Source organism: Tetrahymena thermophila (genome assembly GCF_000189635.1).
Source record: "Tetrahymena thermophila SB210 genomic scaffold scf_8254654, whole genome shotgun sequence".
In the NCBI taxonomy this organism is placed as follows: Eukaryota; Ciliophora; class Oligohymenophorea; order Hymenostomatida; family Tetrahymenidae; genus Tetrahymena; species Tetrahymena thermophila.
In genome coordinates this window covers 61,072-81,444 of record NW_002476422.1, presented here as the reverse complement: position 1 = coordinate 81,444, position 20,373 = coordinate 61,072, and the positions used below count along the sequence as shown (strand labels likewise).

Below are 20,373 nucleotides of genomic sequence, written 5' to 3'. Positions count from 1 at the left end.
AATAAATCAAAGTAAATTATCTTTATCTTGAAAGCAAGCATGTCTTCTAATCCTCGATAGATCTATTGAGTAAGCATGATATTTAGATTGATACTTTGTACTTAGTAGAAAATGCATAAGGAAACATAATTTCGAATGAATTAATTGAAGTGAAAAATATTTTTATGTAGAGCAAAATAACTAGCAATACATGCATTTTTAGTAAAAATGTTTAAATAGATACAATTAACATAGACGCAAAAAGTATTTACTTTGATACTCCATAGAGTTTAAAATAAGATTTAAGTATAAAAAATGAAAATTTTTAAATTAAAATCATCCAATTAATGCATTAAGAAACTGATTCTTTGCAAAGTTTAGCAATCAACATTGGTTTATTGATTGATAATTTAAATTTGGGTCATATAAAATTTGATTAGAAGTAAATCTAATTTTCTTTAAATATTGTTGACATACCAAATGTAACTATTTAGTAGTTAGATTTAGCAGCACTCAGCAGTAATATGGGTAGTGACGATATGTATTCAAATTCAATAATTTATATTGAAAGCGCAATTAATTTAAAAATTAGTAATATTCATTTTACATCCTTTAATTATAAAATTTAAAAGAATCTTATCAGACTTTAGAGTATAAATAATATTGTTATTGACTCTCTTAATATTAAAGATACTATTTTTGAATCAAATCTTATATCTGTTTAGATTGCTGATAGCATAACTTTAAATAATTTTTAAATTGATAATTGCTTCTTTTAAACTAATTTGATTGATTTAGATACAATAAATATTGTTAAAATATAAAATTCACAATTCTTGCTCAAATAAGACTCTCTCCTTTTCAATTATTTTTAACCACTCAGTTAAGGCTAAGGTAATTACATTAAAGAAAAAAAAGAATGGTTAGTCGCTTATGATAGATTTGATGGAGCGAGATCTCTAATTAGTGTATATGGGTTTACTAATTAATAATAGAATAAAAACCAAAATAATTTAATAATTGATTATATTTAAGCAGATTTTGGAGGTTTTGATTCTAGGTTTCTTTCTGTATATTATTCAGGTAGAAAATTGGACATTAAAAATAGCAATTTTTCAAATATGAAATCTCATCAAAACGGAGGTTGCTTAAGATTTTACATACTAACCTATTTAAATATTTCTTCATCTAACTTCACTAACTGCATAAGTAATAAATTTGGTGGAGCTGTTTCTATAAATAATTATTTAGAAGTTTATTTTAGCAACTTAAATATGTAAAATAATTCAGCTCTATTAGGTGGAGGTATTTCAATAGAGAGTTAAGGCCAAAATAGAACTTTGCAAAATGTGTTTTTTAAGAACAATACTTCTACTTTCTTAGATAATGATGTATTTGATTACACTCCTAAATTCAGAATAAGAGAAGTGGTAGAGTATATTCCTAATTACTATTAGTAATAATACATGATCAGGAATTTACCTCTTAGTAAATTAATGAAATTAATTCCAGGATCTATCTATATAATTATAATTGAATTAGCCCTATTTTAGAATAGTTATGGCAATATAAAAACAACAAACTTTACTTCTCTTAATAATATAATCAAAGGAAATTTGTATGACTTTTATCTATTAAATAAAGACAAGGTGTAACCTCAAGATGCAAACTAATACTTAAATTACGAACTTGATTTGAGAGAATTGAGCAAAGATTATTCTTATATTTTATTCTAACCTCATTCAACAATAAATAAATACAAATTATCCTTTATCTTCACCATCCCTTTAATAGAAAATGATATTTTATTTTAAACATCTGAATGTATTGAAGGTCAATAAAAGATCTATTTTAATTCTTTGGATAATACAAAATATCTGTGTCAATATTGTGAATCTATGTCTGCAAATTATAGAAATAATTCTTTCGAATGCCAGCATTGCGATAGCTAAATATTTTCTAAATGCTACTTAAACTACTCTGAGCTTAACAAGGGTTACTGGAGATCATCGCTTTAGATAGATTAAACTTAAATATATAAATGTTAAAGCACAAACTAATAATAGTGCCTTGGAGGCAGTGGATATGGAAACTAACTTTGTTTTGAAGGAAGAATAGGAAATGAATGTTCAGCATGCGATGAAACATCTTCATACTGGAACGCTACTTATACAGCAATAAATCTGTTTTCTTGTGTAAAATGTGATGAAATATAATTAAATGCTATTAAGATTTGGGTATCAATGGCTTTATTTATTATTGTTCTATTTGTATTGATTCATAGTAATTTTAAAAAAATATAAAATTATGTTTATCAATAGTATTTAATTAAAATGCAAATGATTTACATTGGAACAAGCTTTACAAAATTTGGTCTTACTTCTGTTTATATAAAAGTGTTATCATTCAACACTTCTCTGTTGCTTTTTATTTAAAATTAATTAGAACTAAGCTTGAAAAATACATTTGTAGAAAAATCTATTTAATATTCAAGTCCTTTATCAACGAGTTTTGCTTCTATTAATTGTGCCCTATACGACTTATTTCCAAACAGAGACCATTATGGAATAATTAGATTGAAATTCTACTTGATTATGCCTTTAATTATCATCCCTATTGCACTTTTATTTCCTTTTCTACGATTCCTATTAAAAAAATCAAGCAGAAGATTTTTAAAATATAATATTTCATTAACGATAATTTATACATTATTTATAGTTTTTTACAATCCAATTCTAAGTGTATGTCTAGATTCTATAACATGCAGAACCTTTGGAAATGGTGAAAAAGCCCTTCAAATAGATTTAACTGCTCCTTGCGGCTAGGATTATGAATACTATGAATATGCAATATCGGGTTTAGTGTTTTATTCTATTCTTGTTCCATTTTATATAATATATAATCTATACAAAAACAAAAATAAGTTATACTCAATTAAGGCTCTTTTCCAATTTGGATTTTTATACTAAGAATATAAAAAAGACTTTTGCTTCTGGGAAATAGTGCGTTTTTCAATAAAAGTGTCCTTTCTAATTATATAAAAAATATTCTTTTAGAGCAAAGAACTAATGAATAGCTCATATATTATGGTTTTAATTTTCTATTTATTTTGCTTATAGAAATATTAGCCTTTTTAGAGAACATAGCTTAATAAAATGGAAATGATAAGTGTCTTAATTGTGCTCATAACATTCATTTCAACTATTATTTTTTAGGGCTAAACAAATTCTGTAAATAGTTTCATATAATACTTTCCAACTGTATTTTTGTGCTGTTGTTTACTTTCTGCATTATTATTTATCATATATAATTGCCTACTTATAATAGTATCTTCTGCAGAGACTATGATATCTAAAATTTAAAATAACTCTTGGCTTTCTTGTATACTCAGGTATTTGCCATAATTTTAGTAAGAAAAAATACAAGAAAGGAATCGTAAAAACTTTAAAAAATTAAGAAACTTAGTAAAATATATAATTTAATTTAAAGATAACCAAGAAAGCTAAGACCCATTAAAATTAATTGAATTATGATTTAAATTATTTAATTTAAAAATTAAAAATTCATTTTGAAACTAAAGATATGTTGACTATTTATATTAATAAATTTATTTATTTATTTTGTTAATCAAAATTATTTTATTATTCATTTTTATTAATAAAATTTTTTTAATTTTTATTAAAAATTTTACTTTTTATATTAAATTTATTTTTTTAATCATCAGAAAATGAATGATTTTAAATAATAAGAATTAAGTAATTATTTTAAAAATAATTTTTTCTTTATCGAATTACTATTAAAGTTCGTTATTATTCAAACACTGTTTGCTTTTAAATATAATTATTTTAATGTTAATTATTTTTTAATAATGTGGTAAGAAGGTAGATGTTTTTTATGATTCATCCTTTCTTCAAAATTAAATTTATATATCGCTTGAAATCTATTTTATTAGTAAAGGTAAAAAATTTAAATTATCATTCCTATTTTAATTTTTATTATGTAAAAATAAAATAATTAATTAAATAAAATTGTTTAAACTCATAAAATTACTTAAAAAAGTATAAAAATATCTGAAAAATTAATAACTAAAAATAATTATCAAAAACATTTGAAGCAGAAAAAGTATACATTTAAAAATGCAAGAAATTGAGCAGAAATAAGATCTGATTTAATGTTCATAACACTTTTACAAAAAAGCTACTTTTTTGAAGTTAGATTTAAAGAAAATTGATGCTTAGGCTGTTTGCCAGTATTGTGCTTTATCAAGATATAATGAAAATGTCAGAGTACTTTTTATTGAAGAAATTAATTCTGATGATCCTTATAATATGATAGCAAATTGGCCGCCTGTAACAAATTAAAATTTAATTGACTAATTTGCTTAAATATGCGATGAAATTTACATAAATTACTTTGAGTCTTAGACAAATCTATAATAGATAACAGAATATTTTTCAAAAATAAAAGAAAATCTAATATAAAAGATTTAATAAATAGAGAAGAAGTTTCTCCAAATCGCTTCAGAGATAAATATACAAGATTTGATGAAGGTTTATAATGAACTCATTGAAAGAGATAAATTAAAAGAAGTTATTAAGAAATATAGTGCCAGTTAAACAGAAGAGCTGAAAAAAATAATTTAAAATGCAAAAGAAAAAACAGATGTAAACTCTCGAGTAATAGAATAACTTATTAATTAATATGAGCAGCAGAAAAAGAAAATTGATTTAAATTAATTTGATTTGTTTTTTGAAGGCATTCACAATACTTTGGATAATTTCTTTATCAGCCAGGGAAAAAAATTAGACACTTATAAATCCTTTACAGATTTTATTGTTTCTAGCCGATTTAATTAAAAAATATAATTACTAGATGGGGAGTTCTAATAATATATTACAGATTTGAATAGCAATTACGAATCTTACTTATAAGAATTACCTAAAAATCTAGAAAAAGGGTAAAAGTAAAAGTTAATTTAGCAGTAAATGTAGATCATAGAATCGTTAACCAAAATCTTAAAATAACATATAGATACAATAAAAATGCCCTTGAATGAAAAAATTAAACTTAAACTTAAGCAAAAGTAAGTGCTATCAAATCAATAAGATTTCAAGATAGAAGGTTATAAAGTGAATCAAATGAATGGATACAATTTTGCCTTTATAGATGTACCCATTACATAAGAGCATGTTGGAGATTCATTCACTATAAAAATAAATAACCTCTAAAACTGGATTGGAATAGGTATTGTAGATAAAAACTAACTTCTTTAAAAGATCTATAAATTCACTGGCTTGTTTAGTGATAAATTTTGTTATACTATATCTCAAAATGGTTATGCTTGGTCTTTGCTATCAGAAAACTAAAATAAGAAAAAGATATCTTTTTTCTTTAAGACCAATGATATTATAAAAATAACCATATAATATGAACATATTTTATTTGAAAATCTCACAATAAATGACTCTTTTCTAATGGACTTTTAATTTGAAGAAGGAAAACAGTTTTGTCCTGGCTTCTGCCTTTTCAATTAGCATGATCAAATCGAATTTATTTGAAGAGTTTATTTCATTTTAAATAAAATTTTTTAATTGTATTTATTTTATTCATACTTTGCTATTTTTTTTAGATAAACATTTTTTTCTTAAACTATTCAATGATAATTATTTATAAAATTAATTTATTAATAAATTATTTTTGAACATTAAAAAAAAAGTATGTATTAAGAAATCCAATTAAAAGCAAATTTTATACATCAACAACAAAAATGAAATTGTTAATTTTTTATTATTAGAATTATGATATGATTATAATAAATTTTTTAAATATTTTTTAAAAATAAAATAATTTATTTGGGTTATAAAATAAAATATTCATAAAAATTGGTTAGCATTTTCTGTAATAAATAAACAAACAATAGATGAATCTTAATTATATTAATTAGATTTATATAGCTGTTGATCAATCACTAAATTATTTAAGAATCAATTTTAAATTATGTGATAAGTTTATCATAACAAGTAATTTAAGATTAGTGATAGTAATAAGAAAAGAAATTAAAAAAAAATATATTGAAGAAAAAGAGCGAAAATGAACTTAAAAATGTGTTAATATTTTCTTTAAATTGAACATTCAAAATAATTGTGATAATATATCTTATAAGAGTTTATATATAATAAATATATAGTTGTTGAGCAATCACTAAATTATTTAAGAATCAAATTTGAATTAGGTGATGGTGGTGATGGCTGATTATAGCAAATTTAGATAAATAAATGATAGTTAATGAAAATAAAAATTATCGAAATAAAGGATATCTAAAGAAATAAAATAAAAATTAATTAATTATCAAATTATAAAGAATAATAAACTTCTATTTATAATTATCAAGCAAACACAATTAATTATAATTAATTACTTTTGATTAGTCTTTTTTCGGCAAATCATAGCCAAGCTCTTTTTAATTAGTGGCTTTAAAAAGCCAATAAATTCTCTTAATAATTTATTAGTATAAAAAATAAAAGCAATAGCAAACAAACCTTATTAAAAAGAAAATCAAAAATATATTTTAATAAAGAGTTAAGTATAAATAGATAGAAAATAAAGTCTTTCTCAATAAGCTAGTTATTTTATTGTAGTCTACAAATTTTTCACTAAATCTGATATCCAATTTTACAAAAGCGCAACAACAACAACAAAATTAAATGAATACAACTCAAGATACATCTCCTATGAGAAATCGTTCTTATTCGCCAGTTATTTCTCCTTAAAAAAACTCGATTTAAATGCAATCTTATTCCAAGCCAGTCAGTGTGTTCCCAAACAACTCTTATATTCAGATCACACCTCCAAGGACTACAAATGTTCATATAGCTACTCCTTCAACAGCTCAGACTCTCTATAGCATTAATGGATCCGCTCCCACTCGCTTTAATTAGGCTTTAGATCAAGTTTGTCTCCTTGGTATTAAAAAATTTATCTTTTATCAATTAATAATGAGAATCTTAAATAATTAGGCCATGAAATGGATGTAATGAGGAAAAACTTTGAGCTAGTTTAGGTAGAACTTTAGTAATGGAAAGAAAAATGCTCTCTAATTAAAGCCATCGCCTCAACTCCTCCCCCAGGAACAAACTACTCACCAACAAGAGTTTCTAAGCTTAGAAGTGACGTGTAAAACCAATTCAATAATTACCAAGTCGAAATAAATAAGCTAAATAGCATTATTTCTAATGTTAATAATGAGCTTATGATCTCTGCAGAAAAAATTAAGTAAACATATAATTATTTTATTTATTTGTTTTGTTTCAATTTTAAATAAATTATTTAAATACAAAGGGCCTTAGAAAGAAGAGTTGGAGAAATGAATAAGATAGAGCTAGAAATGCTTAATGCAAAAAAGCAAGCTCTTGAGCTTGATAATCGCAATAGATACCAAGCTATGGAATTGAGTGACCTTAAAAGTAAAATAGACTCAAAGAGTCAATAAAACGACGATCTAGTTAAGTAGTTAATGATCATTCCTTAACTCAAAGATTAAGTTAGTATCCTTGAGTTAGAAAACAAGAAATTGATTTCTATAATTCAATAAAAAGATGACTAATAAAACAGAAGTGATTAAAAGCATATGTAGTTAACCAAAATGTATCAAGAAAATTTAGAGAAGAGCAACGAAATAGTTAATCAGCTTAGAGACCTTCAAAATGAGAACGAAGATTTATAAAATGAACTTGAAAAAGTTAATAGCATAGCAGGTAAATAAATAGATACCCAATTGAATTTATTAAAATTCATCAAAATCAATTAAAATTATTAAAAACTTAAAATCAAACGAAAATTAAATTAATTTTAATTGAAATTGATTACAAACAATAATTTACTCCCAAATAAAATATTTTTTAAATAATAAATAAAAATACTAAAATTTTTAATGTAAGTAAATTCTATTTGATGAAAAATAAAATAAATTGAGTTTATTTGATGAAATTAATTTATTTTATAATTATAAATTTTATTTGATAATATTTAGATTCAATTAGCAACTCAAATATTCGTAACTCTAATTACTTGTAGAAATCTAGAGGAAGAATGAGTGGGGAAATGAGCTTTAATGGTGAGGAGTTGAAGAATTCTTAAAACTTGAAAAGATCTAATGGAGCTTTAAACCAAAGCAAAACCTAACAAGCCAAAATGAAACTTAGCTCAATTTAATCTGCAATTATTGACTAACAAACTGTAATTGACTAACTACAAGGCTCAGTGAGAGACAAAGACACAAAAGTTAATATTTTATCTAAAGAAAAGGAAAATCTATTATCTCAAATTTAAGATTAAATGAGTGAAATACAATAGCTTAGAAGCGAAATCAACTAGCAAAGAGAAGACCACGATGAAAAAATTAAAAAATCCAGAAGAGATTTTAATGATTAATTTACAAATGCTATAACTCCCCTCTAAAAAGAAAATGAGTAAATGCACAGCGAAATCGAAAGATTATAATAAGAAATTTAGCACAATCAGCAACTAATTCAAGAATTAGAACAAGATAGAGATTCTATTTAAAACCAAATTAATCTTGAGAGACAATAAAACTTAAAGTAAAATATTTCTTAGATTTTAAATTATTTTTTAAGCAAGTGATTAGCTTCAACAAATTTAAAATAGGAATTTATTTTTAAATTAAAAAAAAATATTTCATAGTAAATAAATAAATTTTTTATACTTGTAAAAGCACTTAATAGAAGATTATCAAAGACAATGAAATCAAATGTGAAGCATTAACTGAAAGAATAATTAAAAAAGAGAATGAATTAAATGATGAATTGATTAAAAACAAAGAACTTTTTGAAGATAACAAGCTAATGGCTGAAGAAATGCGTATCTTAAAGTAAAAGGCTAATGAATTAGAAGTGTGGAAGAATAAATATAGAGAACTAAAGAAGGAAACTAAAGCTCTTCGTTAATAATTTGATGAATATAAGTAGAGCTTTATTAGAGAAATATAAAATAGATTTTCTAACGATTGTGAGTAATTTGAGTAGTGCCTTTAAATGATAGACGAAAGATTTGATTCAACTAGACACAGTAATAACGCCTTTGTCAATAGCAGTAATTCAAACGAAGTTGAAAATCACTTACCATATTTCTAATCCCCATACAAAAACATGAAAGACTCTGAAGTTTAAGGAAGATCTTCAAGCCCTACTTAAGAAAAGCTTAAAGCCATGAAACAAACTCCTTCTAAATCATCAGCTGTTTCTACTAAATAACAAAATAACAATAACAATGGATCTTCAATGAATTATAATCCTCTGAATTAAAGCAACATCTCTCCAGCAATATAAGATAAGTTCTAAAACCCCTCTTAACAAAATAATAACATCAGTACATTTACAAACAATAATAGCAGTCACTATAGAAACTAAAGCTAATCTGATAAATATGATTTACTATCAAGCTAAGCTTTCAAATATTAAAATGAAATTTTATAAACTAACCAAGAATTAGATTGCAAGCTTGAAGAGCTTGTTATTCTCAAAGCTAAATATGAAGAAGCCCTTAATAGAGTACAATCCAATATGGGGTCAAACAAAAAATGAAAGAATAAAATATTTTTTAATTTTTTATTTCTGGCACTCAAATATTTTGATTGTGTTAAAATTTTCCACTATCAATCTTACTTAATTATTAAAATAGTAAGAATTTCATAATATAAAAATAAACAAATAAATAAATAAATTCCAAGGTTGATTATAAATAAATATTCGCTGTAAATACAAATAAAAATATTAAAAATATAAATATATAAAATTTAATTTTTCTAAAGTATGTTTGTTGTCTTTTTATGAATTTAAGTTTTAATTTTAATTGTAAAATAATTTTTTACTCAATACATTTCTATTATTTTAAGTGATTTATAAAGAAGAAACAGATTAAATCAAAATAATTAAGTAAGTGAGAAAAAAGCTTCAATCAAAATACGTACTTTTTAAATTCAAAGTAATTTTAATCAATAAAATTAGTTTTTTTTTATTTATTATAATTAATTGATTCAATTAATTAAACATAAAAGTAAAATACCTATTAATTATTAAAAAAAAAATAAAATAGTATTTTTAAGTCAGTTCATAAAAAAAAAAGATATATAGTATTTTTAAATGTTTGTTTTATTTAAGATAGCAACAAGTAAGTATTTAGTAGAATGATTCGACATAAACTAGTGTAATATTTAAAATGAAAGAGACATTTATTTGTTTATATTTACAAACCTCAAATGGTAGATTAAACTAAATTCTTAATATATTGAAAAATAAGGGAAAATTACATTTCTTTGTTTGATTTAAATCAACAAATTCTTAAAATTAAAAAAAATATTTTGATGAAAATTTCTTTAGTTCATTTTTTGATATATATTTTTTTCTATTTTTTTAAATAAAACGAAAGGACATGTTTATGCAAATAAAAAAAATTTGTAGTGTAGTTTGACTTGGTGTAGCGTAATGCAGTTAGTTTTTTTAGTTTTTAATTATTTAGTTTAATGATTTTAACTTTTAATATGAATTTATCTATCCTTAAAGCTTTTATTTAATTAATAAAAGCTATTAAAATTGTTAATTCTAATAAAATCAAATTTATTTTAGTTTTTCTTTTAATTAATTTTTATCATACTAAATTCGATGCTTCAAAAAAATTTAAATTTTACTAGAAAAAAGAGAGGGATTATTATCAAATATTAATCTAAAAAACAAGAAAGATAAAATAAATTATATATTTTGATATTTAGAGAGGAATATGAATTAATGAAAAAAAAAAATTTTTTTAAGTAGTAATTAAATTAATTGTAAAAATACAAATACATGAAAAAGATATTTAAATATATTAGAGAAAATTATTTGCAAATTTAAATTATTTTATCAATTTAATTACAAGATTTATCTATATCAGTCATTCATTTCATTTTAAGAGAAAAATAAATAATGAATAAAATAAAATGATTTAGATTATAGATTATTTGAACAAATTGATTGATTATTGAATATTAATTGATGTTTTCTCACAAGTAGAAAAGACTATTAGTCAAATTTTCATTGGCTGCTTCTTAGATAGTGTCACTTACGAATTTAGCAAGTTTTTCTGCGTACTTCATAGCAGCAGGCACTCTTACAGGTCCTTGCCAGTTATAGTAATTGAAAGTTTGATAGTAAGTTAATTACCAGATTTAATCTTCTTTTAAGTTAGTGTTGTTGTACAAACAGGTGTATTTAGTGGGTGTACAAACACCAGAATTGCAGTGTTATGCAGCCATGAAGAATTCGAAGTTGTTCTAAACAACTTAAGAGGCTACAATAGTACCTGAAGCAGGATTTGAGACTTCTACTTTATCACCTTAAGGCGATTAATAGAACTTTTGGCCAATTTTTCTATTAACCTAGAAAAAGGCTAAATGAGGATTGAAATCGTTCTTGAAGTTACTAAAACCATTCTAAATGGCCTTAATTTCAAGGTTAAAACTCTATTGAATTTAACCTTCACCAAGTCCTTATCTGTAAACAATGACTTCAGCAGGAACACTTTTGGTATTTTTAACATAAGCTTATATGGCTTTGGTAACAATCTTAGAGAGAGTAGGGAGAGTAGTATCATTGTCTTTTCTAATTTCAACATCAGAAAAGTATTTGGTAAAGTCTTTGTCGATGGAAGCAACAACACCTACAACCTACTACTATTTAACCTTTTTCATGCTGGTCTCAATACCTATAATCATGGTATTTTTATCAATTCCACGAGGTGTTTCAACTTACCAAATTCTTCTACCAAGCTTAGAGGCAATTTACAAAGCAATTTTTGAAGCCACACTCATTCCGTTCTTTTGAAGAGATTTTGGAGTAACATGCTGGGATTCTATTCCTGCTTCTGAAGTTAAAAATTTCTTTAAACTAGAGTAAAATCCAGAATTAACTTGACCGAAACTCAAAACAAATTGAGGTAAGTCATTTTTGGAAAAGTCCTCATCCAGAGATTTAATCCAATTATTAGCATTCGAATCTCTTTCGGCGAAGAAGTAAGGATCGTTGACAATTATTCCATATGTCTAGGAAGCCTTCTTAAGAGTGTCTACGAAATCATCCACATATTTCTCATCTTTTTGGTTATAAATAAGAGACCAATCCTTAAACTCGATTTTATCTAAGGTAGGAGTTCTCATGTCAAAATTACCTCTATCAGTATTAGCAGTCTTATTACCTCCTAGAGTGACTTTAGGAGTTCTTAATTAAACAGCATCTATTAAATTGCTTCTTTCATCAATTTTAATTCCACTTGAACTTGTTTTTTTGCTTAAAAATCTACAATTATTAATAGAATTTTGATATCTTTCTTAAGGAGTAAGCTTAGTATGAGTAGCAACTTCCTTCATTGCTTGGAAATTCTCACGTTATTCGTCTGTCATTCCTGTCATATTGCATAATTCAGGAATTAAATAAACTTCTTCAACCTTTTAGATATTAGTATTAGCCTCTCTGTATTTTCTTTTGTGAACAAGCAAGGGTTATTTCATGTCTCTAATTTAAATATTATAACGTTCCTTGTAGTATTAGGCGAAGCTAATTTGAATGTTAGTTTTGGAGTTGAGGAAAGTAGAACTAGGTGTTTTTTTATCATCTACTTTATCGATTAAGTAAGTTTGGTAATTATTGTATTTGGTAATTACTGAGAGACCAGATAATTAATTGTTGTTATTCTTTAAGTATTCTAAAGCAGTTTCTTTTCTGATAATTCTACTGCAGTAGTCAACCATTAAGTAAATTTTGTCTTAGGTTGGAGTGACGTTGAAAGTGAATCCTTTGTAGGCTTCGAGACCACTAGTAGAACCTTCTCTACTTTTGATAATTATGTCACTTTTAGAGTTAACTTCATAGAACTTAGAATTCTTTCCGATTTCTAAAAATTTCTCATCACGCATAATAGACTTTAAGATGATATTGAGCAACTAAGTGACTTGATTACCTTTTTTGAAGTTTGGAGAGGTCTTGTCTAAATTTTAAGCAGATTCGTCATTTACTTCAAAGCTTTTTGTGAACACCAAATGGATAGAGTATTTTTGTTTGTCTACAATGATTGCATCAATATTATTCTTGATTTTATTAATCTTATCTTAGCTAAGTTTTCTCATTGAGAATAGAGACATTCCTGAAAAGGAGAATTTTCCGATGAGTTATTCAATGTTCCTGCGTGCTTCTTTAAAGATTTTGTATCTTAGATTTCTATTGTCCTCAGCAATATCAGGAGAGAATACAACATCATATTGATAGCAAACAACTTTGTTAACAAAGCCTTGAGGTCCATCAGAATCAGAAGACTAGGTGGCTTCTACTTACATAGCAAACATATTTGTAAGCAGTTTAATATTTTTGCATATTTGGCTGATCTCTTAAGTAGATGATATAGGAGGTCTACTAGGTAACTATTAAAGCATTTTTTGATTTTGATTTATTTTAACTTTTAGTGTATTTAAAGGAATACAAATTCTTAAAAGATATTAAATATTTATAGAAATTTTTATCAGAAACAAGTTTTGATTAAAAAATTTACTTTCGTTTTGCAAATTAATAAGTAAAATAATTTAATTTGAAAATTAGAAAAACACTTTTATTTTAAAAATAGAATAAAGCAATATTATATTTTTTATTGAAATGGCAAATAAGAATTTCAGCAAAATATAAGTTTCTAATAAATGGACAATAATTTTTTTTACAAACACAATGAAGATACAGAAGATACAAGCTTTATGCTTTCAAAAAAAATAGTCTAAAAGCATCTTAAAAAAAATTAAAAAAATAGTTTTGATTTTTATTAATTTTATAATTGATTTAATCTTATTCTCCACATTTTAATAGTATCATGCTTTTAAGCTTTTCACAGAAGAAATAATTAAAATTATTTGAATAGTAATCTAAATTTTTTATTAATTTTCACAAATAAAAAATAAAATAATATACCAATTTTTTATATCAATTAATTAATCTTTCCATTTATCTTTTAAAAAAGTACTCAGATAATTTATTCCATAAAATTGCTAATAATGTTTGTATTATTTTAGATAACATTTATAATAATTTACAATATATAGGATTATCCCTTCCATTAGTTAATATAAAAATATATATTATTATCTGACTAGTATATTCATTTCTATTTTAAATTTGAAGTTATCAAGTAGTTAGTTCTGGCTGGTTTTGATCTTTTTAAATAAATCTTCTGTATAAAAGATAAATTAAATATTTTTAAATTATCTTAAAAAACACAAATCTTTTGTATTAAATTTTGAAAATTTAGATTAATCAGCTTATTTTATATTAATTTTTTAATTAATTAAAAATTATTTTCTCATATGAAAATAAATTAATGTATTTCTGCAAATAAAAATTAGTTTATAACTCATTTAAAGTAATAAAGAAATTTTAATAATCTATTATAATTGTATAAGAAATATAATATCACTTAGGTCTAAATTAAATAAAATATAATTTATCTTAATAATCAAATAAAATAGATTTATTAACACATAAATAAAATATTTTTACAAAATAATTTATAAATAAATTAATTAAAATTAAATTTTATCTATCTTATCCTTAAGCTTTAAAAAATAAAATAGTATCTAATTATTTTATACCTACTTATTTCTTTTATATACCTTAATCTTAAAATGATAGTAAGGTCTTAAATTATCATAAAGCAATAGCACTTGTTAAAAAATTTTAAAGGTATAATGAATAGCATATTTTGAATATGAATTAATAATAGATTTTTTTAAGGTAATTAAATTAATTGCAAAAATACAATTACATGAAAAATATATAAATATATATGGGAAAAGGTATGTAAATGTAAATTATTTAATCAATTTAATTATAAAATATATATATCGCTAAAATATCAGTCATTCATTCATATCACTTTAAGAGAAAAGTAGGAAATAAATAAATAAAATGATTTGAATGTGATTGATTATTTAAGCAGTGATTGATTGATTGATTATTGAATATTAATTGATGTTTTCTCACAAGTAGAAAAGACTGTTAGTCAAGTTTTCGTTGGCAGCTTCTTAGATAGTGTCACTTACGAATTTAGCAAGTTTTTCTGCGTACTTCATAGCGGCAGGTACTCTTACAGGTCCTTGCCAGTTATAGTAATTGAAAGTTTGATAGTAAGTTAATTACCAGATTTAATCTTCTTTTAAGTTAGTGTTATTGTACAAACAGGTGTATTTAGTGGGTGTACAAACACCAGAATTGCAGTTTTATGCAGCCATGAAGAATTCGAAGTTGTTCTAAACAACTTAAGAGGCTACAATAGTACCTGAAGCAGGATTTGAGACTTCACCTTTGTCACCTTAAGGTGATTAATAGAACTTTTGTCCAATTTTTCTATTAACCTAGAAAAAGGCTAAACGTGGATTGAAATCGCTCTTGAAGTTACTAAAACCATTCTAAATGGCCTTAATTTCAAGGTTACAACTCTATTGAATTTAACCTTCACCAAGTCCTTATCTGTAAACAATCACTTCAGCAGGAACACTTTTGGTATTTTTAACATAAGCTTATATGGCTTTGGTAACAATCTTAGAGAGAGTAGGGAGAGTAGTATCATTGTCTTTCCTAATTTCAACATCAGAAAAGTATTTGGTAAAGTCTTTGTCGATGGAAGCAACAACACCTACAACCTACTACTATTTAATCTTTTTCATGCTGGTCTCAATACCTATAATCATGGTATTTTTATCAATTCCAGTTGGGGTTTCAACTTACCAGATTCTTCTACCAAGTTTAGAGGCAATTTGCAGAGCAATTTTTGAAGCAACACTCATTCCGTTCTTTTGGAGGGATCTTGGATTAACATGCTAGGATTCAATTCCTGCTTCTGAAGTTAAAAATTTCTTCAGACCAGAATATAAACCGCTTTAAGCTTGACCAAAACTCAAAACAAATTAAGGTAAGTCATTCTTAGAAAAGTCCTCATCTAGAGATTTAATCCAACTATTAGCATTCCAATCTCTTTAGGCGAAAAAGAAAGGGTCGTTGACAGTAATTCCATATGTCTAGGAAGCCTTCTTAAGAGTGTCTATGAAACCATCCACAGATCTCTCATCTTTTTGGTTATAAATAAGAGTCCAATCCTTAAACTCGATTTTATCTAAGGTAGGAGCTCTCATGTCAAAATTACCTCTATCAGTATTAGCAGTCTTATTACCTCCTAGAGTGACTTTAGGAGCTCTTAATTAAACAGCGTCAATTAAATTGCTTCTTTCATCAATTCTAATTCCACTGGAGCTTGTTTTGCTGCTTAAAAATCTGCAATTGTTAACAGAATTTTGATATCTTTCTTAAGGAGTTAACTTGGTGTGAGTAGCAACTTCCTTCATTGCTTGGAAATTCTCACGTTATTCGTCTGTCATTCCTGTCATATTGCATATTTCAGGAATTAAATAAACTTCCTCAACCTTTTAGATGTTAGTATTAGCCTCTCTATATTTTCTTTTGTGAACAAGTAAGGGCTATCTCATGTCTCTGATTTAAATATTATAACGCTCCTTATAGTATTATGCGAAGCTAATTTAGGTGTTAGTTTTGGAGTTAAGGAAAGTAGAACTAGGTGTTTTTTGGCCATCTACTCTGTCGATTAAGTAAGTTTGGTAATTATTGTATTTGGTAATTACTGAAAGACCAGACAATTAATTGTTGTTATTCTTTAAGTATTCTAAAGCAGTTTCTTTTCTGATAATTCTGCTGCAGTAGTCAACCATTAAGTAAAGTTTGTCTTAGGTTGGAGTGACATTGAAAGTGAATCCCTTATATGCTTCGAGGGCACTAGTATTTCCGTCTCTGCCTTTGATTACGATTTCATTCCTAGAGTTAACATTATAGAACTTAGAATTCTTTCCAATTTCCTAAAACTTCTCATCACGCATGATAGACTTTAAGATGATATTGAGCAACTAAGTGACTTGATTACCTTTTTTGAAGTTTGGAGAGGTCTTGTCTAAATTTTAAGCAGATTCATCATTCACTTCAAAAGTTTTAGTGAACCTCAATAGGATAGAGAATTTTTGTCCATCAACATTGATTGCATCAATATTCTTGATTTTATTAATCTTTTCTTTGCTAAGATTTCTCATTGAGAATAGAGACTTTCCTGAAAAGGAGAATTTTCCAATGATTTATTCAATGTTCCTGCGTGCTTCTTTAAAGATTTTGTATCTTAGATTTCTGTTGTCCTCAGCAATACTAGGAGAGAATTCAACATCATACTAATGGCAAAGAACTTTGTTCACAAATCCTTGAGGTTCATCAGAATCAGAAGACTAGGGGGCTTCTACTTACATTGTAAACATGTTAGTGAGCAGCTTAATATTTTTGCATATTTTGCTGATATCTTAAGCTGAAGATTTAGGAGGTCTTTTAGGCAACTATTAAAGCATTTCTTTATTTTTTACTTTTTCTTTTAGTGTATTTAAAGGAATATAAATTATTATAAAGATAATGAGTATTGCTACCTCTTTTTATAGAAATTTTAATCAAAACAAAATTTTGATTTTAAAATTTGCATTCAATTTGCAAATTAATAGATAAAAGACTTTTATTTTCAGAATTGACAGAAACACTTTTATTTTCAAAATAGAATAAAATAATAAAATACTTTCATTTTAATGGCGAATAAGAATTTAAGCAAAATATAAGTTTCTAAGACATAGGTAATAATGTTTTTTACAATTACAATAAAGATACAGAATGTACAAGCTTTATGTTTTCAAAAAAAAAGCGCCTAAAAGCATCTTAAAAAAAATAAAGAATATTAATGCAAGATTAGATAGATAAAAAAATAAAAAAATAAAATAGTATTGATTTATTTCTTTACCGCTCTTTTACCTAAATATGATTTATCTATTTTTTCTCATGGTTTGAATAAATTTTTGTCTGACTTAGATTTTTCTTTTCTGTATATTAAAAATTTTTTTATTTATTTAGTATTTTTTAGAAGAAAATAAATACAAATTGATCATAAAAATGGCTATATCTAGTAATAAATAGATATATTTTTATTTTTATTATAGCAAATATAGTGTGGATTAGAAAGCAAATATAATATATAGATTATAAATAATCGACGAATTTAAAAGCTATAATATAAAAAAATTAAATAATATTTGTCATAGGATATTATTATTAATGTGTCTATATTAAATTTTTTTTGAAAATTAAAAATACCATCTACAAAATTATAAATATGTATACCATTTATTTTTACTAAAGTAGTTTGTTTTGAAATAAATACATTTCTCAAAGGGAAGAGCTTTATTAGAGTGTGTTATTAATAGTGAAAAAAGTTAAGATAAATTGTCAATACTCTTAATTTATTTAATCTATATTATCAATCAAAAGATATTGTAATGTAGTTGCTTTGAAATGATCCCTTTAAAGAGAAAAATTCAAGCATTTACTATAAATTTAAGATGCAAATAAATCAATTAATTTTTCAATTCATCTTATCTTTTTCTCCACATATAATAGGATTAGACTTTTAGCCTTTTCCCCATAAGATAAAATTAAAATTTTATAGTGTAATTTAAAATTTTTATAAATTTACAGAATAAAATATAAAATAATATACCAATTAATTAGTTTTTTAATACAGTCAATCATATTATTTAGCTTTTAAAAAAGTACTCATATGATTTATTCCATTTAAAAGAATTGCTTACAAAGATTGCTTTATTGTAGATATACATTTATAATTATTTAAAATAAATAGGATTTTCCCTTCCATTAAATTAATCTAAACCTTATATATTATTATGAGAGTAGTGTATTCCTTTCTATTTAAGATTTAAAGTAAGCAAGTAGTTAACAAAAGCTTAGGTCATTTTAAACAAATTTTTCTGGTATAAAAAAAATAAATTAAATATTTTAAAATAGCTTATAAAACAAAAGTCTTTTGTATCTTATTTATTTTCTTTCGAAAATTTAGATTAATCAGAAAAAAAATATTTGTATTTCTGCAAATAAAAGTCATTAAAAAGAATATTATAATCTATTATAAATATATAAGAAGTATAATATCATTAAGATTTAAATTAGTTAAATATAATTTATCATGATAAAATAATAAAATAGCTTAATTAATTCATTAATAAAAGGTCTTTACAAAGAAATTAACTAGTATTAAACTCTATCAATCTATCTTATTTTTCAGCTTTAAAAAATAAAATAATATCTGAAAATTTTATACCAACTTATTTCTTTTATTATTAAAAAATAAAATAAATTTACAAGAATAAAATTTACATTAAAATTATTTAAAATTAAAATTTTTTAATGAAAAATATTTTTTTTACAAAAATAATTAGAAAAATTTCAAAAAATAATTAATTCTTTCAAATTATCATACAAATAGATAGATAAAATTTTATTTATTAAAAATAAAATTACATAAAAGCCTTTTCTCTTAAATATTTTATTTATTAGCAAACAGCGATCTTAAAAACTTAAAATTATTTAGCTTTATAAAATAATCAATTGTATTAAGTAAATGATGCGATTAATATTTGGTTTCAAAACTAAAAGATATTTAAATTTTTTATTTAAAAAGAATGGCATCATTTATGAAAGGAAGGATATTTATATATAATAAGTATATACTGAATATTTTCCAACTAATTCAAAAGGATTAACTGTATATAAATATTTATTTAATCCTAGTTACTAATTTGCTTTTGAATATAAACTACTCATGCTTGTGAAAGGAAGGATATTATAAAAATCAAATTTGTTTTTTTAAATGAAATTCTACTTGATAAAATCAATTTTATGAATTATTTTTTAATTATAATACTAACTATTTTAAATTTTAAAAATTTATTAAGAAGTCATCTTTTTTTTTCATAAACAGAAATCATAATTTTTATTAAAAAAATAGATTTATTTTATTTCTTATGAATTTACTAATTTAGAAAAAATTAAATTTGAAATCAATTTTTTAGAAATATGATATATTAAGATAATATTTAAAATATAATAATTTAATAAATAGGTAATTATACCATAATTATTAAATTATAAGAAATCAATATACAGTAATACCTCGTTGAGGAAAAAGTATGAATTACGAGGTAGATTAAATTTATTTGAGTAAAAGGGCCATTAATAAAAAATAATTTATGGAATAAAAGGCTTGAAAAACAAAATCAAGATTAATTTAATATTTAGAATGGCATAACATTTTTTTTTAATCATAAAAAATAAAATTTCATTTAAACATAGTTATGATTCTTTACCAAAAATAATAAAAGAGTTAATTGATAATTAATGAGGCGCTTTAAATAGTTGATTTATTTAT

General features: G+C 23.9%; 5 protein-coding genes across 5 annotated transcripts; 3 read left to right on the top strand and 2 right to left on the bottom strand. All coding sequences in view use genetic code 6, as the record gives it.

The window, feature by feature from the left end:
- Positions 1–326: 326 nt before the first annotated feature.
- On the top strand, positions 327–3,505 carry TTHERM_00506940 (transmembrane protein, putative; the record flags this gene model as incomplete). The annotated part of the gene is made up of 5 exons (XM_001015196.2): positions 327–520; positions 623–3,001; positions 3,195–3,209; positions 3,307–3,414; positions 3,469–3,505. The coding sequence occupies 5 exons, from the start codon at positions 327–329 to the stop codon at positions 3,503–3,505; spliced, it is 2,733 nt and encodes a 910-aa protein (XP_001015196.2).
- Positions 3,506–4,115: 610 nt separating this feature from the next.
- On the top strand, positions 4,116–5,537 carry TTHERM_00506930 (hypothetical protein; the record flags this gene model as incomplete). Its single annotated transcript, XM_001015195.1, has 1 exon — positions 4,116–5,537. One exon carries the CDS (start codon positions 4,116–4,118, stop codon positions 5,535–5,537), a length of 1,422 nt encoding a protein of 473 aa, XP_001015195.1.
- An 876-nt stretch (positions 5,538–6,413) lies between these two features.
- TTHERM_00506920 (hypothetical protein) lies at positions 6,414–9,578 on the top strand (the record flags this gene model as incomplete). Its single annotated transcript, XM_001015194.3, has 5 exons — positions 6,414–6,942; positions 6,996–7,251; positions 7,318–7,733; positions 8,009–8,576; positions 8,711–9,578. The coding sequence occupies exons 1-5, from the start codon at positions 6,684–6,686 to the stop codon at positions 9,576–9,578; spliced, it is 2,367 nt and encodes a 788-aa protein (XP_001015194.1). The 5' UTR covers positions 6,414–6,683.
- A 1,454-nt stretch (positions 9,579–11,032) lies between these two features.
- TTHERM_00506910 (piwi-like Twi9p protein) lies at positions 11,033–13,453 on the bottom strand (the record flags this gene model as incomplete). Its single annotated transcript, XM_001015193.1, has 1 exon — positions 11,033–13,453. The coding sequence occupies one exon, from the start codon at positions 13,451–13,453 to the stop codon at positions 11,033–11,035; it is 2,421 nt and encodes an 806-aa protein (XP_001015193.1).
- A 1,587-nt stretch (positions 13,454–15,040) lies between these two features.
- Positions 15,041–17,458, bottom strand: TTHERM_00506900 (piwi-like Twi9p protein; the record flags this gene model as incomplete). The annotated part of the gene is made up of 1 exon (XM_001015192.3): positions 15,041–17,458. The coding sequence occupies one exon, from the start codon at positions 17,456–17,458 to the stop codon at positions 15,041–15,043; it is 2,418 nt and encodes an 805-aa protein (XP_001015192.1).
- Between the last annotated feature and the right edge of the window lie 2,915 nt (positions 17,459–20,373).